Source organism: Erinaceus europaeus, chromosome 2, assembly GCF_950295315.1.
Source record: "Erinaceus europaeus chromosome 2, mEriEur2.1, whole genome shotgun sequence".
Taxonomy (NCBI): domain Eukaryota; kingdom Metazoa; phylum Chordata; class Mammalia; order Eulipotyphla; family Erinaceidae; genus Erinaceus; species Erinaceus europaeus.
In genome coordinates this window covers 57,839,304-57,858,009 of record NC_080163.1, presented here as the reverse complement: position 1 = coordinate 57,858,009, position 18,706 = coordinate 57,839,304, and the positions used below count along the sequence as shown (strand labels likewise).

General features: G+C 42.7%; 1 protein-coding gene across 2 annotated transcripts in view; it reads left to right on the top strand.

Annotated features, from left to right (window-relative positions):
- The first annotated feature begins 5,095 nt into the window (after positions 1 to 5,095).
- Positions 5,096 to 18,706, top strand: part of DCTN4 (dynactin subunit 4) — a 37,014-nt gene continuing 23,403 nt past the window's right edge. Inside the window, exons 1-3 of one of the 2 annotated variants that reach the window (XM_007516416.3) lie at positions 5,096 to 5,303; positions 8,427 to 8,497; positions 13,564 to 13,742. In XM_007516416.3, the coding sequence (XP_007516478.1) occupies positions 5,169 to 5,303; positions 8,427 to 8,497; positions 13,564 to 13,742 (385 nt within the window). In that variant the 5' untranslated portion in view covers positions 5,096 to 5,168. The remainder of the gene's footprint in view (positions 5,304 to 8,426; positions 8,498 to 13,563; positions 13,743 to 18,706) is intronic. The other variant, XM_060181323.1, reaches the window with a different exon arrangement.

The following is an 18,706-nucleotide window of genomic DNA, read 5'->3' as shown; positions in this document are numbered from 1 at the left end:
ATCTCCATTTGCCTGATTTCTTTTTAATTACAAAAACCGGTGTATTCCAAGGACTATTGCTTTCTTTCAAATGTCCCTTATCCACTTGTTCTTTCACAATTTGTTGTATGGCTTCTATTTTTTCCATGGTGAGGGGCCATTGATTTTGCCATACAGGTTCAGATGACTTCCATGGAATGCTATCTGCATATAAATTATCAATGGCCCCTATGAAAAATATTGGTCCTCTACATTGTCAGTGGTCAGGGCGAGATTTAAGTCCTGCATAATGTCTCGCCCCCACAAAGAAAAAGGCAATGAGGGAATTACATAGGGCTGTATATGCCCTGTCTTTTTTCCATGTCTCCAGGGAATGATCCCAGAGCTTTTGGCCACATTAGCTGCCATCCCTAGACCCATTAAGATTGAATCTGTTCTGATGACTGGCCATGCCTGAGGCCAGTCTTTTCCTGCTATACAGGTTTTATCTGCTCCTGTATCCAACAACCCTTTTATAGGTTTTCCCTGAATGTGTATTTCAAGAAACGGCCTTGCTGCAGTAATTTCCTGAGTCCATGCCACAACGTCAGAGGAGCCAAACTGCCCCTCTCTGGACTGCATCAAAATTGGATTGGGCAAATTTACATAGGGGAGCAATATGATCTGTGCAATCCTTTGTCCTTTTCTGATGATTACAGCCTCTCTCAGGGCTCTACACAAAATTTTTATATCATCCCGGGTATCTGAGTCTATCACTCCTGGTATGACTTCTACACCTTTGTCCTTTCCAGAGCTTCTGCCTAAAATCAACCCAAACAGCCCTGATGGTAAGGAGCCCTTAACCCAAGTCTCTATTACCACTATTCCATCCAGGGGTGACAACACATAGTCCTTCTGTGCTGCGAGATCAAGCCCTGCACTACCCGGGGTGGCTCGAGGAAGGTCATGAATAGTTTTAGAGGGGGGCTCAATCTGTGTCCCTGTGTCTGGACATTCTGTCCCTTTTGGATCCTCTCTTGGCGTGGGGCTGAGAGGCAGCCCCTCAATTAGTTTTTTGTCTCTGTTTCCTTTAAAGTGGTCCCATCTTTGTGGAACTTTGACCTGCATTCATTTTTCCAATGTCTCCCTTTATTACATCGGGGACATATTCCTGGTGCCACACCCTTACTGGCCGACTCTCTGTTCTGGCCTTTATTGGGACATGCTGCTCTTTTATGACCAGGCTTACCGCAACCAAAGCAGTTCAGGTCTTTGTCTGACCGCCCACCCCCATAAGTAGTCTTGATAAATTTGGTAATGGGGGTACGATGCATTGCAGCTGCATATGCCATTCCCTGTACCACCGCAGGTGAGGCATCAGCACAGGCTCGTATGTAATCCTGTAGGGACCCTGTCCTACGTATGGGACGAATTAGGTCCCGACACAGCTGATTGGCATTTTCCCAAGCCAATTGCTTTAATAATATGGCTGTCCCTTCACTTTGGGGCATCATCCTATTTATGGCTTCTTCTAACCTAGCAATGAAACTCTGATAAGGTTCCTCAAGTGACTGCTGGATACCTGCTAAGGCAGTACCTGTTGTTCCCGCAGGTGGAATGGCTCTCCATGCCAAAACAGCATTTGTAGTGATTTCCTTCAATACCTGTTTTGGTATTTTTACTTGTGCCTGCTGTTTTATGAAGTCTCCTGTACCCAACATCATGTCCATTGTGGGAGATTTACCTCTCCTGCCTGATATGCTCTTTTTTACTGAGTCTTTACATCTTTCCTCATAATCAGTGCGCCACAAAACATAATCTCCTGGGCTAAGCACCGATCTGGCTGTTTGATGCCAGTCACTCGGGGTTGATGCCAGCCACCAAATCTACCAGTTGCAATGTAAACGGCGCGGACGGCCCTGAGGCTTTGACGGCCGCTTGCAACTCCTTTATGGTTTTCAATGCCAATGGTTCCCATTCAGCTTCCCCTCCGTCCTCATTAAAATCAAGGGCAACAACAGGGAAACTGAAAGTAAGATCACCTGTCCTGCGAGCCTCCTGAACAGCAGCCTGAAACCCGACAGGAGGAAGTAGCTTCCTTCGTGGTTTAGGTACGAGTGGCTGTTTACTTTTTCTGGGTAATGGGACCATCGCCACCACCTCATGATCCCTCTCATCAGGATAATGCTGGTCATTATATTCCTGTTCTTCCTCAGCTAGATCATCCCAATCATCAAACACCTCAGTGTAAAGTGGCGCGGTGGGGTGCTTGCCCTTTTCTTCCTTTCCCAGAACCGTCCCGTACCTGTTTTCACCTTCTGAGTCAATTAGTGGCTGACCCTCTTCGAGGGACATTACTTCCTCTGCAAGGAGTTCCAAGTCTGACTTTTCTGTCAATGCGTCCCTGATTTGTAACCATATAGGAAACATCTGTTTGGGCACAGGAGTATCCTCATGCACAGTGGCATACCTTTTTAAGTCTTTCCCAAGTCTTTTCCAATCTGGGAGAGTCAATGTTCCCTCCTGTGGAAACCAGGGGGCCGCCTTCATCATATATTCATAAAATTCTGCGGCAGTGTCTTCTGACACTCGGAGCCCACGCTCTAACAGCATGTGCCGCAATACTGAGAGGAACATACGTTTTCCCTTTGATCCTGACAATCCCATACTGTTAATGATTACCTGCCCTTAACCAAATACTTCTGGCGGGTCTGCAGCACCCTCCGGCAGGAACCGATCCCCTCCTGACAATATACTCACCTGTCTTCAAGTCCCTGTTCAAGGCGCCAGGTGCCGCCGACCACCCAACTGGGGGCTCAGCAGGCCGATCCAGGGAGAATGAGACTTATAGGTGGGAGGTGGATTCGGCGCGACAGACAACACTGAGACACATGAGTTTCAATGCTGCTGCGATCTTTTACTGATATAGAGATTCTTTTTATAATAGCATAACAAAGAAGCATAAATCAAAAGCTGGCCAAGTCAGTTGACCACAAAGTACGCAGGGTACATTTTTTATAAGTAACACAGACAGGAGGAACTGAAGGCATACAACTACCAACAAAACGAAAGCACAGCCATACTGTTCTTTCATGGGTTATTAACCACATCCCTTTGGTTTCAGACAAAAGTCAATTTATCAGTAAGAACTAAATGCTTTCACTGCTCTCATTTATCCAAAGGGCTATTCTTTCTCCTTCCAAGCACTGGACCTTAATACCCAGAATAGGGGGGGGGCACTAGTGGGAACACGGCGCCTTGCTCTGATCCTTAAGCCAAGCTCACTTTCCTGTAAACTACCTAAGACAATATGCAGGTGCATTTCAGGGTTGCTATGTAACATGTTTCCTGGGAAAGCTAAAGGACCATTGTCTGTATGATTGAATGTAATATTTCTGAGAATAGTGCTCAGTCCTTGCTCAACCTGGATAGCCAAGTCATTGGGGCTTGAAGTGCTGGGATTTACTGTTGTAAGGGGCTTTTCATCCAGTGGGGTCCCATCTGGAATGTCCAGACTAGACTTGGGGGGTTGCACTGTAAGCGTCTCCGGAGTCTCCTGGACATTCCCTGGGTGGCCTGCATAAAGCATGATAAACAACAACAGTAAGCTTTCAGAAGCGAAACCAAGTCCACCTAGCCCTCCAAGGCCTTTCCGCCAACCGGGAGACCCAGGGATCCGTCCACACAAATATCCAGGCTTCTGTCCACCACCTATCTTGGGTACGGTCTTCCGTACAGGAGCTTGTAAGGCCCCTGTCCGGTTCCCTAACCAGGTCACCCGCACTGTTTTGTCACACCGCGGTCGTGGCCTGCCTATCTGGCCAGACAGGTGTGGCAAAGCAGTGTTGCAATTGTCTCTTTCTCCCTCTCCCTCTCCCTCTCTCTCTCTCTTTCTCCTCCCTCCTCCCTCCCTCCCTCTCCATTTCTATATCTATCAAAATAAATTTTAAAAAATAACAAATATTTTAAAATCAACTCTGGCACACCTGGTTGAGCACATACATTACCACGTGTGTGGGCCCAGGTTATCAGCCAAGACATAGAAACAACCTAAATGTTAACCGGTGAATATAAAATGTGAACATGCATACATACACGTAAGAATATTATTCAGTCATTAAAAAGGAGGTAATTTGCAACAAACTGAATGAACCTAGAGGGTATTAGGCTAAATAAGTAAGACATAAACAAACACTGCATGCTCTCACTTGTATGTGGAATCTAAAATGGTCAATTTCCAAGGACTAGGGAGAAGAGAGAATAAGAGAGAGGTTTGGAGCCCCGGATCCCCACCTGCAGGGGGAAAGCTTTGCGAATGGTAAAGCAGGATTGTAGGTGTCTCTGCCTCTCTTCCTAATCTCCCCCTACCTTCTTGATTTCTGTCTCTATGCAATAAATATTTTCTGTGGACGTTTCCTACAGTCAATCAGGTTGCTGGAGTAAAAGTATCTGAAAAGCTCTTGTGGGGGGGGGTCGTGTAGTGGCGCCTGGTTAAGGGCACACACTACAGTGCACAAGGACCTGGGTTCAAGTTCCTGGTCTCCACCTGCAGGGGGAAAGCGTCATGAATGGTGAAGCAGACCTCCAGGTGTCTCTCAGTCTCTCCCCACGATCTCCCCCCTTTCCCTTCTCAATTTCTCTCGGTCTCCATCCAATAATGAATAATATTTTTTTCTTGGCTTTCCAGTTTCCATGGCATTCTATCCCTTCAGAGATAATAATAATAATAACAATAATAATAATAATAAATCAGTCTCATAAAAATAATAAAAGCAGGTAAGTAATACAAGAAGCAGCAATGCCCTGTATATGGACTATGGCATCGGTCTTCTGGATGTTTGCCTGAAAGGTAGGCGGAGGAGGTATTTGTAAATAAAACAAAATAGCAGCCTTCCTTTCTGGAAGAAACAAAAGGAGAGCACCGAGCTAGTCTGGTTTTGAAATATGTAGAAAAGATATCGGTGCTCAACAAACTAGATTGTCCAGGAGGGGGCAGCCGATCTTAAGAAAAAACGAAAAGGAAAAATCGGGGGGGGGGGGGGGGGACAGTTGCGCATGCGCGTTGCGGTTTTCGCCGGAGCAAGGCCCCGCCTGCTCGGAAACCCCACGACAACGAAAGCGACGTAGACGCAAGGAGGGCGCCAGGGGAAGCGCTGGCTATGCGGGTCACGTGATGCGGCGTGAGCGCCGTTGACTCCTCCTTCTCCAAGATGGCGTCTCTGCTGCAATCGGACCGGGTTCTCTACCTGGTCCAGGGAGAAAAGAAGGTTCGGGCCCCGCTCTCGCAACTGTACTTCTGCCGCTACTGTAGCGAGCTGCGGTCGTTGGAATGTGTGTCTCACGAGGTAACGCCATCCCTTTGGCGGGGTGGGGGTTGGAAGGAAGCGGTCACCCGAGTCACCCCCGCCCTAGCAGGGAGCTCTGCCCTTTGGGAGGCGGGTCGTCTTTTTCTCAGCTTGATGATTGGCTCCGTGTCTCGTCATTCATATGTAACTGTGATTTCATTGGCTTGTAATCTGTCACTTGGATGGAGGTGCCGCCTTGGGTGGGGCTGAGCTAAACTGGTTCTAGAGCGGCCTCTAATTGGACGAATTTCACTTTAGGGCCTTGTCTCCAGGGGCGGGTGGAGGATTGGGGAGAATCTCTAGGGGTGCGTAGTTGAAGCAGCTTGAGGGGGCGATGTATTGTCTTCCCAGGACTGCTTGGAGTGCGGGGATGGAGATTGGATGGAGAGTGTCAGGCCTTCTCATTCACGCCCCTCCCATCCTGGAAGCTCTGCCTCTGTTTTGGCCAGAAACTGAGCCAACAGCAATGTGCCTTGTTGTGTTTGCTAACGCCGAGCCAAGGCCTGCTGCGGGATAGAGGTGGTGGGAATGGGGTGAGCTGAGCAGAAAGCTCTTAGAGTAGGGTCCACCTTTGAGGAAACTCAAATGGCACTGCTGAGGCTACTTACGGTCTTCTGCAGCAGGCACACAATAGGCGAAAATCCCGAAAACTCTTCAAGTGCTTGGCAGGTCTTGTTCGTTCAGTCAGCTCTGGGGATTACAAATCAAGTTAAGACATAATCCTGTTGGATAGCTCAGTCTAATGATGGACTGAGATGCCATAGGTTCTCTGTTGGTTTTCTATTTCTGCACTTTTCCTGATATCTATATAGTAAGTGGCGTTTAGGAATAGGGGATAAAGAAACACTTTCAAGCCTGCGGCACCAAAAAGTTCCAGTTTCAATCCCTAGCACCACCAGAGTTGAGCAGTGCTTTGGTAAAAATAATAATAATAGGTGACATTTATTTAGAACACTCTGTATACTGTATGTTTTGCATAATCATTTATCTTCCTACCCACGAATCAAACAAATGCCTTTCAAAAATAATTTTATTGATAAAAGATACAAAACATGTTTTCTTCCCTAAATTATACAGACATAAATTTGGGGAGGGATAGCCAAGATTCGAAGCAGCCTGACTCAGAATTTCACTGAGCATCCCTGGATTGTTCAAAATGCATTTGAAAACATGTACTATAAACCACGTTGCACATGATTAAGAAAATATAACATTGGGAATATTTTTCAATTAATATGAAAGCAATTCAATAATCCAGGTACAGTCAATACCATAACATATCTTTTCCTCCTCCATGAATACTTTTCTCTGTGTGTCTGTCTCCCTTTCTATATTTCTTTCTCCTTTTCCTCCCTTTTCTCTTTAGCCCTTTCTCTTTTAGATGTTTCCTTAGTCCAACTCCACACTCAAAATTTATTGCATCAGATTATCATTTGTCATCATTAGAGAGCTCAGTGTCCTTGTTCTCTGAGAATCTCTTCAGCTTGGATATTCAGGACAAATGTATAGCAATGAAGTGGGGACCAGTAGGGTTTATGAAAATGGAAATGGTGTGGCTAGTGAAGTCTGGGACTGTCCAAAAACATTTTAATGGAGTACCTAGAATTGGAGCTTTACATGAAGGAAGCAGCAAGCATTATTTGAAAGGGAAGCAAGCACAGAGGAATGAATTTGTATTATATCTTTCATGATGAGTCAATGAAAATGTTAGGTAGCAAGCAGTGCTGTATTTTATGTCCCAGTGTCCTGCCTACACAATTCCACTGCCCAGTCCCTGACCCTCATCTTTCATGAAACTTCCCCAGGTGTCATACATGGTACTCCCATGTAGTAATGGAACTTGAACCCACATCTTCAAGCATGTCAGTGTTCACTCTACTGAATGAGATATCTCCCAGATCCTTCCTAGATATTTTTTTAACAGCAACTTTATATCTATTTTTATTTTTACCAGAGCACTGCTCAGCTCTGGTGCATGGTGGTGCAAGGGGATTGGACCTGGGACTTTGGAGCCTCAAACAAAAAAGGTCTTTTGCAGAACTCCCCCTTAAGCAGCAACTTTAATAACCTTTCAAAGATGGCCCTGTTTATATAGATGGTGTACAAGAAGCCAGTTTCTATTGTAGGATTTCTGTACAGATCAGTTTGTTTTCATTTGTGTGTGGCAAAAACTCTTAGGGTTGTCACGTAGGCTCTGCCTCCATTAGTGAAAACTAATTCTTAAAACTTTAAAAATATGAATTTAATTTTAGTACTAATGTGAGCTAAATACAGTAAGACTACCTTATTATTTTATCATTTAAAACCTAATTGATTTGCGGATTTGTAAATGCTCATTTATACTGTTCTTCAATCAACATGTATTCAATAATGAGAATGCTTTCAGTCTCACATGTAATTTAGAAGTTGCCATTATTACTGTCCAATGAAGTTAAGTTAGCTCTAGGATGTTTGGTCAAAGCTTACAAATTAGATTATTAATTAGATCACTGTTGTTTTCTTTTACACAGTTTTTTCCTCTTTGTTACCAGCAGGGCTTCACCACTCCATACTTACTTTTTCACACACAGAGAGAAGGAGAGACACCGTAGCACAAAAGCTTCCTCCAATGTGTTGGGGGCTAGGCTTAAACCTAATTCACATACATGGCATATTAACACACCACACATGAAACCCCGGTGAATGTTAACAAGAAGTACAGTAACAGTAGTTATTTGAGAAAAATCTGGATGGTTTAAAAAAAACAAGTAAGACAAGAGGAGTCTGGTGGTGGCATATCTGGTTGAGCGCACTTACTACAATGTGCAAGGACCCAAGTTCAAGGCCCCCACATGCAGGGGGGAAAACTTTACAAGGGATAAAGCAGTGCTGCTTTCTATCTCCCTCTCTGTCATCCCCTTCCCTCTTTATTTCTGTCTATCTCTTTCTAATAAATAAGACAAGTATTAAGGAATAAACCCTTAAGCTGAAAACAGTTTAGGTTCTCTGCCAAATTAGTAATTTCTTACCTTCTGCTATAATACATTTTATATTTGCTAGTGGATATGTATATATACATACATACAAGCTAAACTGTGTTTTTTTTTTTTTCTTCTGATCTTTGACTTTTTTATTTCTTTCTAGGTGGATTCCCACTATTGTCCCAGTTGCTTAGAAAACATGCCATCAGCTGAAGCCAAACTAAAGAAGAACAGGTAGGATTGAGATCCATAGTGGTCCGGGAGGTGGTGCAGTGATAAAGCTTTGGACTCTCAAGCATGAGGTCCTGAGTTCTATCCCTGGCAGCACATGTGCCAGAGTGGTGTCTGGTTCTTTCTCTCTCCTCCTATCTTTCTCATTAATAAATAAAATCTTTAAAAAAAAAAAAAAAGTGAGATCCATTTTTTTTCTGTTTACCTTAACTTTTTTTTTAAATGGTAGAAAAATCACAGGATAGGGGTAGATAGCATAATGAGTATGCAAAGAGAAAACACACACATGGAATTACTTATCTTTCAGTTAGTTGTTCTTAATTTTTCAGTGTCACCTTTGCCAAAAATAAAATGTCCCTTAAAAACAAAAACCTTTTTGCTTTAAAGTTAGGAATTATTGTGAAAGTGGTGTACAGTACTCCCATTTACCCCACACACATCTTTTCCCTTCTAATATGATACTTTTCATTATTAGGGTATATTCAACTCAATTACTGAACAGTCTGTGTTAATGTATTATTATTATTATTAAGTAAATCCCACATTTTTTTCAGCTTTCTTCAGTATTTTTCCTAACCATCTTTTCTTGTTCCAGATACCCTTTTAATGTACCCTTATTATTACTATTAATGCTTATGTTTCCTTGGACTCCTGTTGCTGTGGAAATTTTGAGAAATATTGGCAAAATGTTCTGTAGAATGTTCCTGAATTGGGATTTAGCTATGTTTAGAACAGGGTTGGAGAATGTCTGGCCCATAGGCATCACGTGGTTTATGAAATTACTTGATTTGGCCCTGCCAAGGCAACCACAGGTGGGATCAAAGTTCAGTAAGCACTCATTAAGTTGATAATTTTGTATGACCCACAAATAATTTTATAAAATCTAGATGACCATTAGCAGAAGAGAAACATGTGTTTAAGGTAAAGTGTTTATCAGGGTTAGCCTACCTTTTTTTTTTTTTTTTTTCTTCTTAACCATTGATTTAAGTCAGGAAAAAAGCTCAGTTGACAGTACATGCCTAAGGCTCCTAGTTTGAGCCCCAACCATGTATATACAAAGTAATGTTCTGACCTCTTTCTCTTTTCCTGTTATATGAAGGTACACCTGGTTGAGCACACAAAGTGTGCAAGGATCTGAGTTTACATCCCTAGTCCTCTAGCTACAGACGTAAGCTTCATGAACAGTGAAAGTCAGTGCATAGCTGTCCGTCTCTATCTCTGTTACCCTCTCTCTGTTACCCCCAGCCTTCCCCTCTTCTCTTAATTTCTCCATGTTCCTACCCAAAATAAATAAATGAAAAAGTCTTTAAAAAAACATTCTTGAGTCATCGGGATAACACATCTGGAAGGGTGTCTGCTTGGTCACATACACAATTCAGGTGCAAGCCCAACACCCACTGTACTTGGGGAAACGTTGATGCTGTGCTGCCTTTCCCTCTCCTTCTGTCCTTCTGAAACAGTCAACCTGGAGTAGTGAAGCCTCAGCAATGACAACAAAAAATTAAATGAACTTGAACCTTGCTGATTCTCTGACTTTAGTGTTGGTCAGGTTTCTCTAGTGCAAATCTACTTTCCCTACCTCTTTCTCCATACCATACTCTTAAAAAGAAAAATCACTGTCACACCTCACACTTAAAAATGAGTATTATACTGTCCCTCCTTAAGGGATAGCTACATAATTTGATTTTTTTTTTATAGATTTTTTTTCCTATTCTCTATTCAGTTAAAAATGTATGGGATTATGGATATTTTTTTTTAGTTTTTCAATATTACTATTTATTCACTGGATAGAGACAGAAAAATCAAGAGGGAAAGGGGAGATACAGAAGGAGAGACAGACAGAGACAGCCAGACCTGTAACACTGCTTGACCACTCATGAAGCTTCCCTTCAGCAGGTGGGGACCAGGGGCTTGAACCCTGATCCTTGCACATTGTAACATGTGCACTCAACCAAGTGTGTTACTGCCTGGCCCCTACATTTTATACTATAGATAATAATCCAATAGTATGATATTATTATTCAGTGGGGTGTTATTGTTTGGTTGGTTAGTTTGGTTTTTTTTGTTTGTTTTAACTTGTTCTAGCTTTGGAGATTCTTTAAGTAGACTCCTCTATCCCTTTAACATTCTTTCATCATGAGAGGTTTACGTAGTGATGGAGAGGAGGGTGTTCATTCATTTGAGCATTTTCTTATATTCTGGCCCTACAATATGCTTTAACCTCCTCCTGTATGTTTTTCTGCCGCAATCCTAGAACTGGCCATTTCTCCAAAGAGCCCTGGTTTTCATGGGAAATGATACTGAGATCAAATATAATTGTAGGTATGCGCATTACTACTGAGTCCTATTTGTATATAGCTTGATGTGAACCACTAATTTTTTTTAATTGATTTAATAATGATTGACAAGATTGTATGATAAGATGGGTACATTCCATACAATTCCCACCATCAGAGTTCCGTATCCATCTCCTCCACTGGAAGCCTTCATATTCTTTATCTCTCTGGGAGTGTGATCCAGGATCATTATTGGGTGCAGAAGGTAGGAGATCTGGCTTCTGAAATTGCTTCTCTGCTGGACATGGGCACTGAAAGGTTGATCCATACAATCAACAATATTTATATACCTTCCCCATATTAGGGAGCTACTCTCTTCCCTGATCCAGCTTTCTGGTCCTTTTTCCAGCCATGACATCATCTCCCCAGACAATAACTTGGATCCACCTGCATATCAGATTTCAGGCTCGGGGGGGGGGGGGGGGGAAACTAGTATAGACAAAGGCCCTTTGGAATATAATGAAAATATGCCTACTAGCTATCTACAAAACAGAGGACCCTCCCCCCAACTCTTCATCTGCACTATTCCAGCCTTTAAGTTTATGATTAGTCAACAATTTGTTTGGCTTTATATGTTAACTCTTTTTTAGCCACTAGGTTCCAGGTGCTAGCATGATGCCAACCAGACTTCCCTGGACAGAGAACCCCACCAATGTGTCCTGGAACTCTAATTCCCCAGAACCCCGCCCCACTAGGGAAAGAGAGAGGCAGGCTGGGAGTATGGATCAACCTGTCAATGCCCATGTTCAGCGGGGAAGCAGAAACCAGACCTTCCACCTTCTGCATCCCACAATGACTTTAGGTCCATACTCCCAGAGTGTTATGGAATAGGAAAGCTATCAAGGGAGGGGTTGAGATACGGAGTTCTGGTGGTGGGGTTGTGTGGAGTTGTACCCCTCTTATCCTATGGTTTTGTCAGTGTTTCCTTTTTATAAAGAAAAAGAAAAAGAAAAAAGAAAGGTCAATCCATATCCCTAGCCTGTCCCTATCTTTCCGTACTCAAGCGGGGCTCTGGACAGGTGGGGTTTCAGGACACATTAGTGAGGTCTTCTGCCCAGGGACGTCAGGTTGGCGTAATGGTAGCAACTGCAACTTGATAGCTGAAAAGCATTAAAATATAAAACAGAACAAATTGTTTAATATGAGCCAAGCAGTGGCATACCTAGTTAAGCACATACATTATAGTGCACAAGAACTCAGGTTCAAGCCCCTGGTCCCCACCTGCAGGGGGAAAGCTTCACAAGTGGTAAAACAGGGCTACAGGTGTCCCTCTCCCTCCCTATCTCCTTGTTCCCTCTCAATTTCTCACCGTCTCCACCCAATAATAAATAACAATAAAAAAAATGCACCAAAGTAAAGACTGCTTTGGGGGGAGTGTTCAGGTTCTTGAACATGGTGGCAGAGGAGGACCTAGTAGAGGTTGAGTGGAAATGAGGAAATCTGAGGAATGCTACACATGTACAAACTATTGTATTTTACTGTTGAATATAAACCACTAATCCCCCAACAAAGAAATTTTTTTAAAAAGAAAAAAATTGTTCAATAAAAATCAGGAACCTAAGGGTAAGAATATAGCAGATGAGCTCTGAGGTCTCCATTTTGGAAAAAGCTAGCAAGTCTATTTTAGGTGTAATCCAGGGGGTTGTGAGCCACTATTATTTGTCTTTCCTATCCTCAAGAAGTAACTCCTGATAAGCTAGACACTGCTTTGTATTCTGTCTTGTCACATTTCACTGTCACTTGACCCCTAAAAGTTTGCCTGTGAGAATGGTACTCATTCCAAAATATTATTCAGACATTAAAATATTATATATAGGGGGCCAGGCGGTAGCACAGCAGGATCAGTGCACATGGCGCACACTGACTGGCGCAGGTGCAAGGATCCTAGTTCGAGCCCCCTGCTCCCCACCTGCAGGAGGGTTGCTTCACAAGCGGTGAAGCAGGTCTGCAGGTGTCTATCTTCCTCTCCCCACCCACCCCCACCCCCGTCTTCCCCTCCTCTCTCAATTTTTCTCTGTCCTAAACAACAACAAGGGCAACTAAGAAAAGAAAGAAAATATTGTAGATAATTTGAGTTATGGGATGGAACTTCAGAACATGTTCAGAGTGAGAAGTGAAAGAAATGAGATCTTCATAATCTTAGTGGACTGGAAGGTTAAGAGTAACAAGGTACATCTGTTCCGGAAAGGGAAATGAGTGGCTGAATATAAGAATAGCTCCTGAGGAGAGAACAGTAAGCCCATTTCAGTTTGATAGCATCTGTTAGTGTCTCTTCCAACTCCTTGGCACATCGAACAAGCTGTAATTACCCACATCCAATTTCACAGCATGTATTTTTGCCTGTCAGCCTTTCTTTGTGCAGTAAATCTGTCCTCTCTAAAGGTGTAAGTTAAGATGTTTCTCTTTTCTTCAGAAATCTGTGTGGTCTATACAAGTGTAACAAACATATGAAATAAGTGATTCCAGAATGTGAACAATGATCCCCCCCCCCACCATGGAGTAGAATGGGTCAGATTCTGATTCTCATGAACTTTTGTGATGATTGCATTTTCAGAAGAAGAAAAATTATATCACTTATGAAATTTTAAAATAAATGTTAAAAGAACAAAGCCCCTCAGGAATGTTGCTTTTATCTCTTTTTGCTTAGTAGGTATTTGTAACATCACGATGTCTGGTGCACAGTAGCTGCTTGATAAATACTTGTAGACTAAATGAATGGTGATTGTATTGTAGATGCGCCAACTGTTTTGACTGCCCTGGCTGCATGCACACCCTCTCTACCCGGGCAACGAGTATTTCCACACAACTTCCAGATGACCCAGCCAAGACCACCATGAAAAAAGCCTATTACCTGGCCTGTGGATTTTGTCGCTGGACGTCCAGAGATGTGGGCATGGCAGACAAATCTGTAGGTGAGTAAGATAGACTTCGGGAGGTTTTGTGAATTTTGCAGTGCTATGAATTGACCACAGAGTATGAGTTCTATTGCCTGCCAGTTTGTAGTAACCAAATTCAGAGTAGTTTAATCATTGCATTTTCTGTGTTTCTGTGTGTTCCTATTTATGCATCTTTATGTTTCACCTGAGACTGGATAAACTGTTCAGTTTTCTTTGAGGTAATAAAATAGCTTTTGCAAATATGTTACTTTCTTGGAATTAGATATTAATATTCTTCCTAAAACAGAAGGTGTTGTATGCTTTACATTGGGTTCTAGTTCTCCCCCACCGAGAGAATTAGATCAGTCCAGTTAGTTTCGCGGGCCTGCTTGGCCCTGCCTGGAAGGAACCCCGCCAGAGTTCCAGAGGGCAGAGTTCCTGGGTTCCTGAGTTCGAGAGTTTGAGAGAGTGCTTGTGCCGCCGCAAAGAGACAGCAGAGTTCTGTTTGGTGATTAGTTTGTCTTAGTTTATGAATCGTTGTTCCTGAACAAAGAAATACAGCTTCCCTGCCCAGCCGTTGTCCCCGCGTCTCTGTTACCCGCCCGTGAAGCCAGCTAGACCCGCCCGGCAAGAGCCTTCCGAATTTTAACAACAAATGGTGCCCAACGTGGGCAACAAGAAGGGTTGGGTGGTGGTAGGGCTCACACATTACCATGTACAAGGACTTTGTTTCAAAGCCCTAGTGTCCCCCACCTGTAGGGGAGAAGCTTTACAAGTGGTGAAGTAGTGCTGCAGGTGTCTTCTTACACTCTACCTCCTCTTCCTTCTCAATTGTTCTCTGTGGGAAGGAAGGGAGGAAGGGGAGAAAAGGGGGGGGAGAGAAAAAAAGGACACTGGGGGTGGTGGATGTGCCATGCAGTGACCAAGTCCCCATGGTAGCCCTTGTGGCAACAAAATAAGTAAGTTCCTGATGGTGGAATACACCATAAACAAAACTAAGATAAAAGTGACAAACTAAGGAAAAAAAAAAATTGGATCATGTATAACAGACTAAAAATAAGTAGCCAAAAATGAAGAATTGCCTATCATAAGTCAATTAAGAAAGAGATCTGTTAGAAAAATAAGCAAATTCCAGGTGGGAACTATTGTTGATAGTCCAGCTGACCTGTACCATTCATGAATTCCATAGGGAAAAAAAGGAAAAGTACTATTGTGGGAGGGGGCTAGCAGTGGCGCACTTGGTTGTGTGCACACATTACAATGCGGAAGGACCCGGGTCCAAAACCCTGGTCCAAACCCCTGGTCCCTACTTTCAGGGGGAAAGCTGGCAAACGCTAGAAGAAGAAGGGGGAAAACTTCACAAGTGGTGAAACAGAGCTGCAGGTGTCCCTCTTTATCTCCCCCTCTCAGGTTCTCTGTGCTTCTATCCAATAAGGAAAAGGAAAAGGAAAAGGAAAGGAAAGGAAAAAGGAGAGAGGGGAGAGGGAAAGAAAAAGAAAAGGTGGGGGGAGGGGAGGGATGGAACTGTTGTCTGAGAACTGTTGGCAGATTGAGAGTTCAGAAGATATAACCAAAGGAAATACCATGGCTGAAAAGGCAGCAAATGCAGCAGGAAAGAAGTTTCAGAAGAAGAAAAAGAAGTTTCACAATTAAAATTTGGGCTAATCAGTGTTTTATATCTCTTCTTTATTATTTACTAAATTTGTTTTAAAAATACAGTCATAGATTAGCCCCGTTTACATAGAGATTTATTTTGAGGGGAAAAAAAAGAAAAACATACAAAGATACAAACATCAGATCTCAGAAGTAGAAATAAAAATTATCAGTAGGGAGTCAGGCAGTAGCACAGCAGGTTAAGTGCAGGTGGCGCAAAGCTCAAGGACCGGCATAAGGATCCCGGTTCGACCCCCCTGCTTCCCCCTGCAGGGAAGTCACTTCACAGGCGGTGAAGCAGGTCTGCAGGTGTCTATCTTTCTCTCCTCCTCTCTGTCTTCCCCTCCTCTCTCTATTTCTCTCTGTCCTAACAACGACGACATCAATAACAGCAGCAATAATAACTACAACAACAATGAAAAACAACAAGGGCAACAAAAGGGAAAATAAATAAAATTTTTTTTTTAATTTAAAAAAAAATCAGTAATCAAAATGTTCACACTGAAAGAGCCATAATATGGTTTAAACAGTCACTATCTTCACCCCAAATTCCTCAATAACCTTCTATGAAGTTACATCTTCAGTCCCACCCCTCTCCCCTCTTCTCTGAAATGTATAGCCCTTTTTATTCCTGCTCTCTCTGTGGGTATCATGGACTACCTTATACTAATAGTATTCCAGTATGTTCATTTTCTATGTGGATTCAACTCAAATAATGAGTTCTGTGTGATCAGAAGCCTTATTTTGAACATTAGAATTTTTATTTAGTCTTTGTTGTTTGGATTTAGTTTTTGTTGATTGGATTTTTTTTCCTCACACATTTGGTAAGGTAGGTGTTTTTTTTGGGGGGGGGTTGGGGTTGTTTTTTGTTTGTTTGTTAATAAAGGTCAGTTACCCACCTGCAGGAAGCAGGACTATAGGTGTCTTGTCTTTCTCTCTCTCCCCCTCTCCCTCTCTATCTCTGTCTCTCCTTCCCCTCTCAATTTCTCCCTGTCTTAGCAAACAAAAGGGAAAAAAAGAAAAAAAAAATGCTCCCTGAGTGCATCAGACTCATAGTGCTCACAATAAGCCTCAGCAATAACCCTGGTGGCAATTAAAAATAAGAAAGTAAGTAATAAAGGTGAAGTTACTGATTTTAGGTTGTGTACATTTCTAGTTCTCCCGGTTGGTTTACCAAATTTTGCCCCCACTAATAATGTATAACATAGATTGTCCTGTTACTTCAAGTCTGTGGCAGCCATTAATATAAGTTTTTCCAAATTGACAGTTGTGAAATGGTATCACATTATAGGTTTCTCCTCTCCCCCTTTTTCTTTTTTTTTTTTTTTAATTTTTTATTTAAGAAAGGATTAATGAACAAAAACATAAGGTAGGAGGGGTACAACTCCACACAATTCCCACCACCCAATCTCCATAACCCACCCCCTCCCATGATAGCTTTCCCATTCTCTACCCCTCTGGGAGCATGCACCCAGGGTCATTGAGGGTTGCAGAAGGTAGAAGGTCTGGCTTCTGTAATTGCTTCCCCACTGAACATGGGCGTTGACTGGTCGGTCCATACTCCCAGTCTGCCTCTCTCTTTCCCTAGTAAGGTGTGTCTCTGGGGAAGCTGAGCTCCAGGACACATTGGTGGGGTCTTCAATCCAGGGAAGCCTGGCCAGCATCCTGGTGGCATCTGGAACCTGGTGATTGAAAAGAGAGTTAACATACGAAGCCAAACAATTTGTTGAGCAATCATGGATCCCAAGCTTGGAATAGTGGAGAGGAAGTGTTAGGGAGGTACTCACTGCAAACTCTAATGTACTTCTGCTTTCAGGTATATATTTTGCAGTAGTTTATGGATACGTGTGAACATAAGCTCTCTCTCACAGAAACTGGTGTATATCTAGGTTATGGGACTTTGTTAGAAAGTGAACTACCTGAGATGAAATTAGAGTGTACTATAAAAGGAAAGGTCTCACCCGAGTAATGAAGCTGAAGGGTTGTCATTCCACATGTGAAATCTCTGGACACAGTCTGAGGTGAAGCATGTTGAGGTGGCAATCGTTGCATTGGTTAGGTTGTGATTGGCGGATGTCCTCTCCCCCTTTTTCATTAGATTTACTGAGCTATAGTTTCTGTATGTTGAAAGTATTTTTAGTTTAACATCCTGTGATTTCTTAACAAATAAGTACATTCATATAGCCACAGATTTCCTTATTCCAGAAAGTTCCCTGTGCCACTTTGCAGTCATTCCCTTATCCTCTCCCTCTTGAGCCCCTAACTCTCATTGTATATGTTTTCTTTTTTTACTAAAACACTATTCAGCTCAGGCTTATGGTGGTGGGAGATCGAACCTGGGACTTTGGAGCCGCAGGCATGAGAGTCTCTTTGTATAACCACTATGCTATCTACCCCCACCCTATATATGTTTTCTATCACTGCAGTTTTTCCATATCCTAAGAATGCATTCTAAATGTTTATAATAGGAGCCTTAAAGTATGTAGTCTTCTGTGTCTGCCTTCATCTTTCACTTAGCATAATACTTTAGTTTGGTCAGTGTTTTTGCTTTCTATTTCTTTGCGTGTTTGCGTGTGTGCTTACACACATGCATGGGATAAAACCCAAAGCCTCTTGTGTGCGAGACAAGTAAGTGCTGTAGCACTGAGCGATAGCCCTGGCCTGCATTTTATTCTTGTGTATTCTATCACGTAGATTACTACAATTTGTTTATTAATCATTCTCTACTTGATGGACATTGGGGTTTTTCCCCAGGTTTTGTTTTGTTTGGGTTTTTTTATTGCTTGTTTGTTTTTGGCTAGAGACAGAAATTTAGAGGGCAGGGGGAGATAGAGAAGGGAGAAACAGACAGACACACACCTGCAACACTGCTTGTGCTCGTGAAATGTCTTCCCTGCGGGTGGGGACAAGGGGCTTGAGCCAGAATCATTGAGCAGTATGACATGAGCTCTCTGCCAGGTGTGCTACCAACAGGCCCCTTTATTTCCCAGTTTTTGATTCCTAGGAATAAAATAAATCTGTTATGAACTTTGCAGGTTTTAGTGTGGCTATATGGTTTGTTTTCTTGGATGAGTGCCTAGAATAGAATTGCTATTTAGCTTGCCCAGGAGCTGCGACCACTTTCCAGAGTGGCTACCATTTTGAATCCTCTCCAGCAATGTAGTCCTGGGGTTCTAGCTCCTCAGAAAACACTGTGTCAGGTGCCTAGCATTCCGAAATTCTGTTCTGTATATTATCTAGGGATCCTTTTGGAAGTTTGGTAATTCTCTGCGTCTAGGTTTCACTATGTAGCCTACTAATGACCTGTTTTTATAAAAATTCAAGTTCTGATTATTTAATGTTCCTTT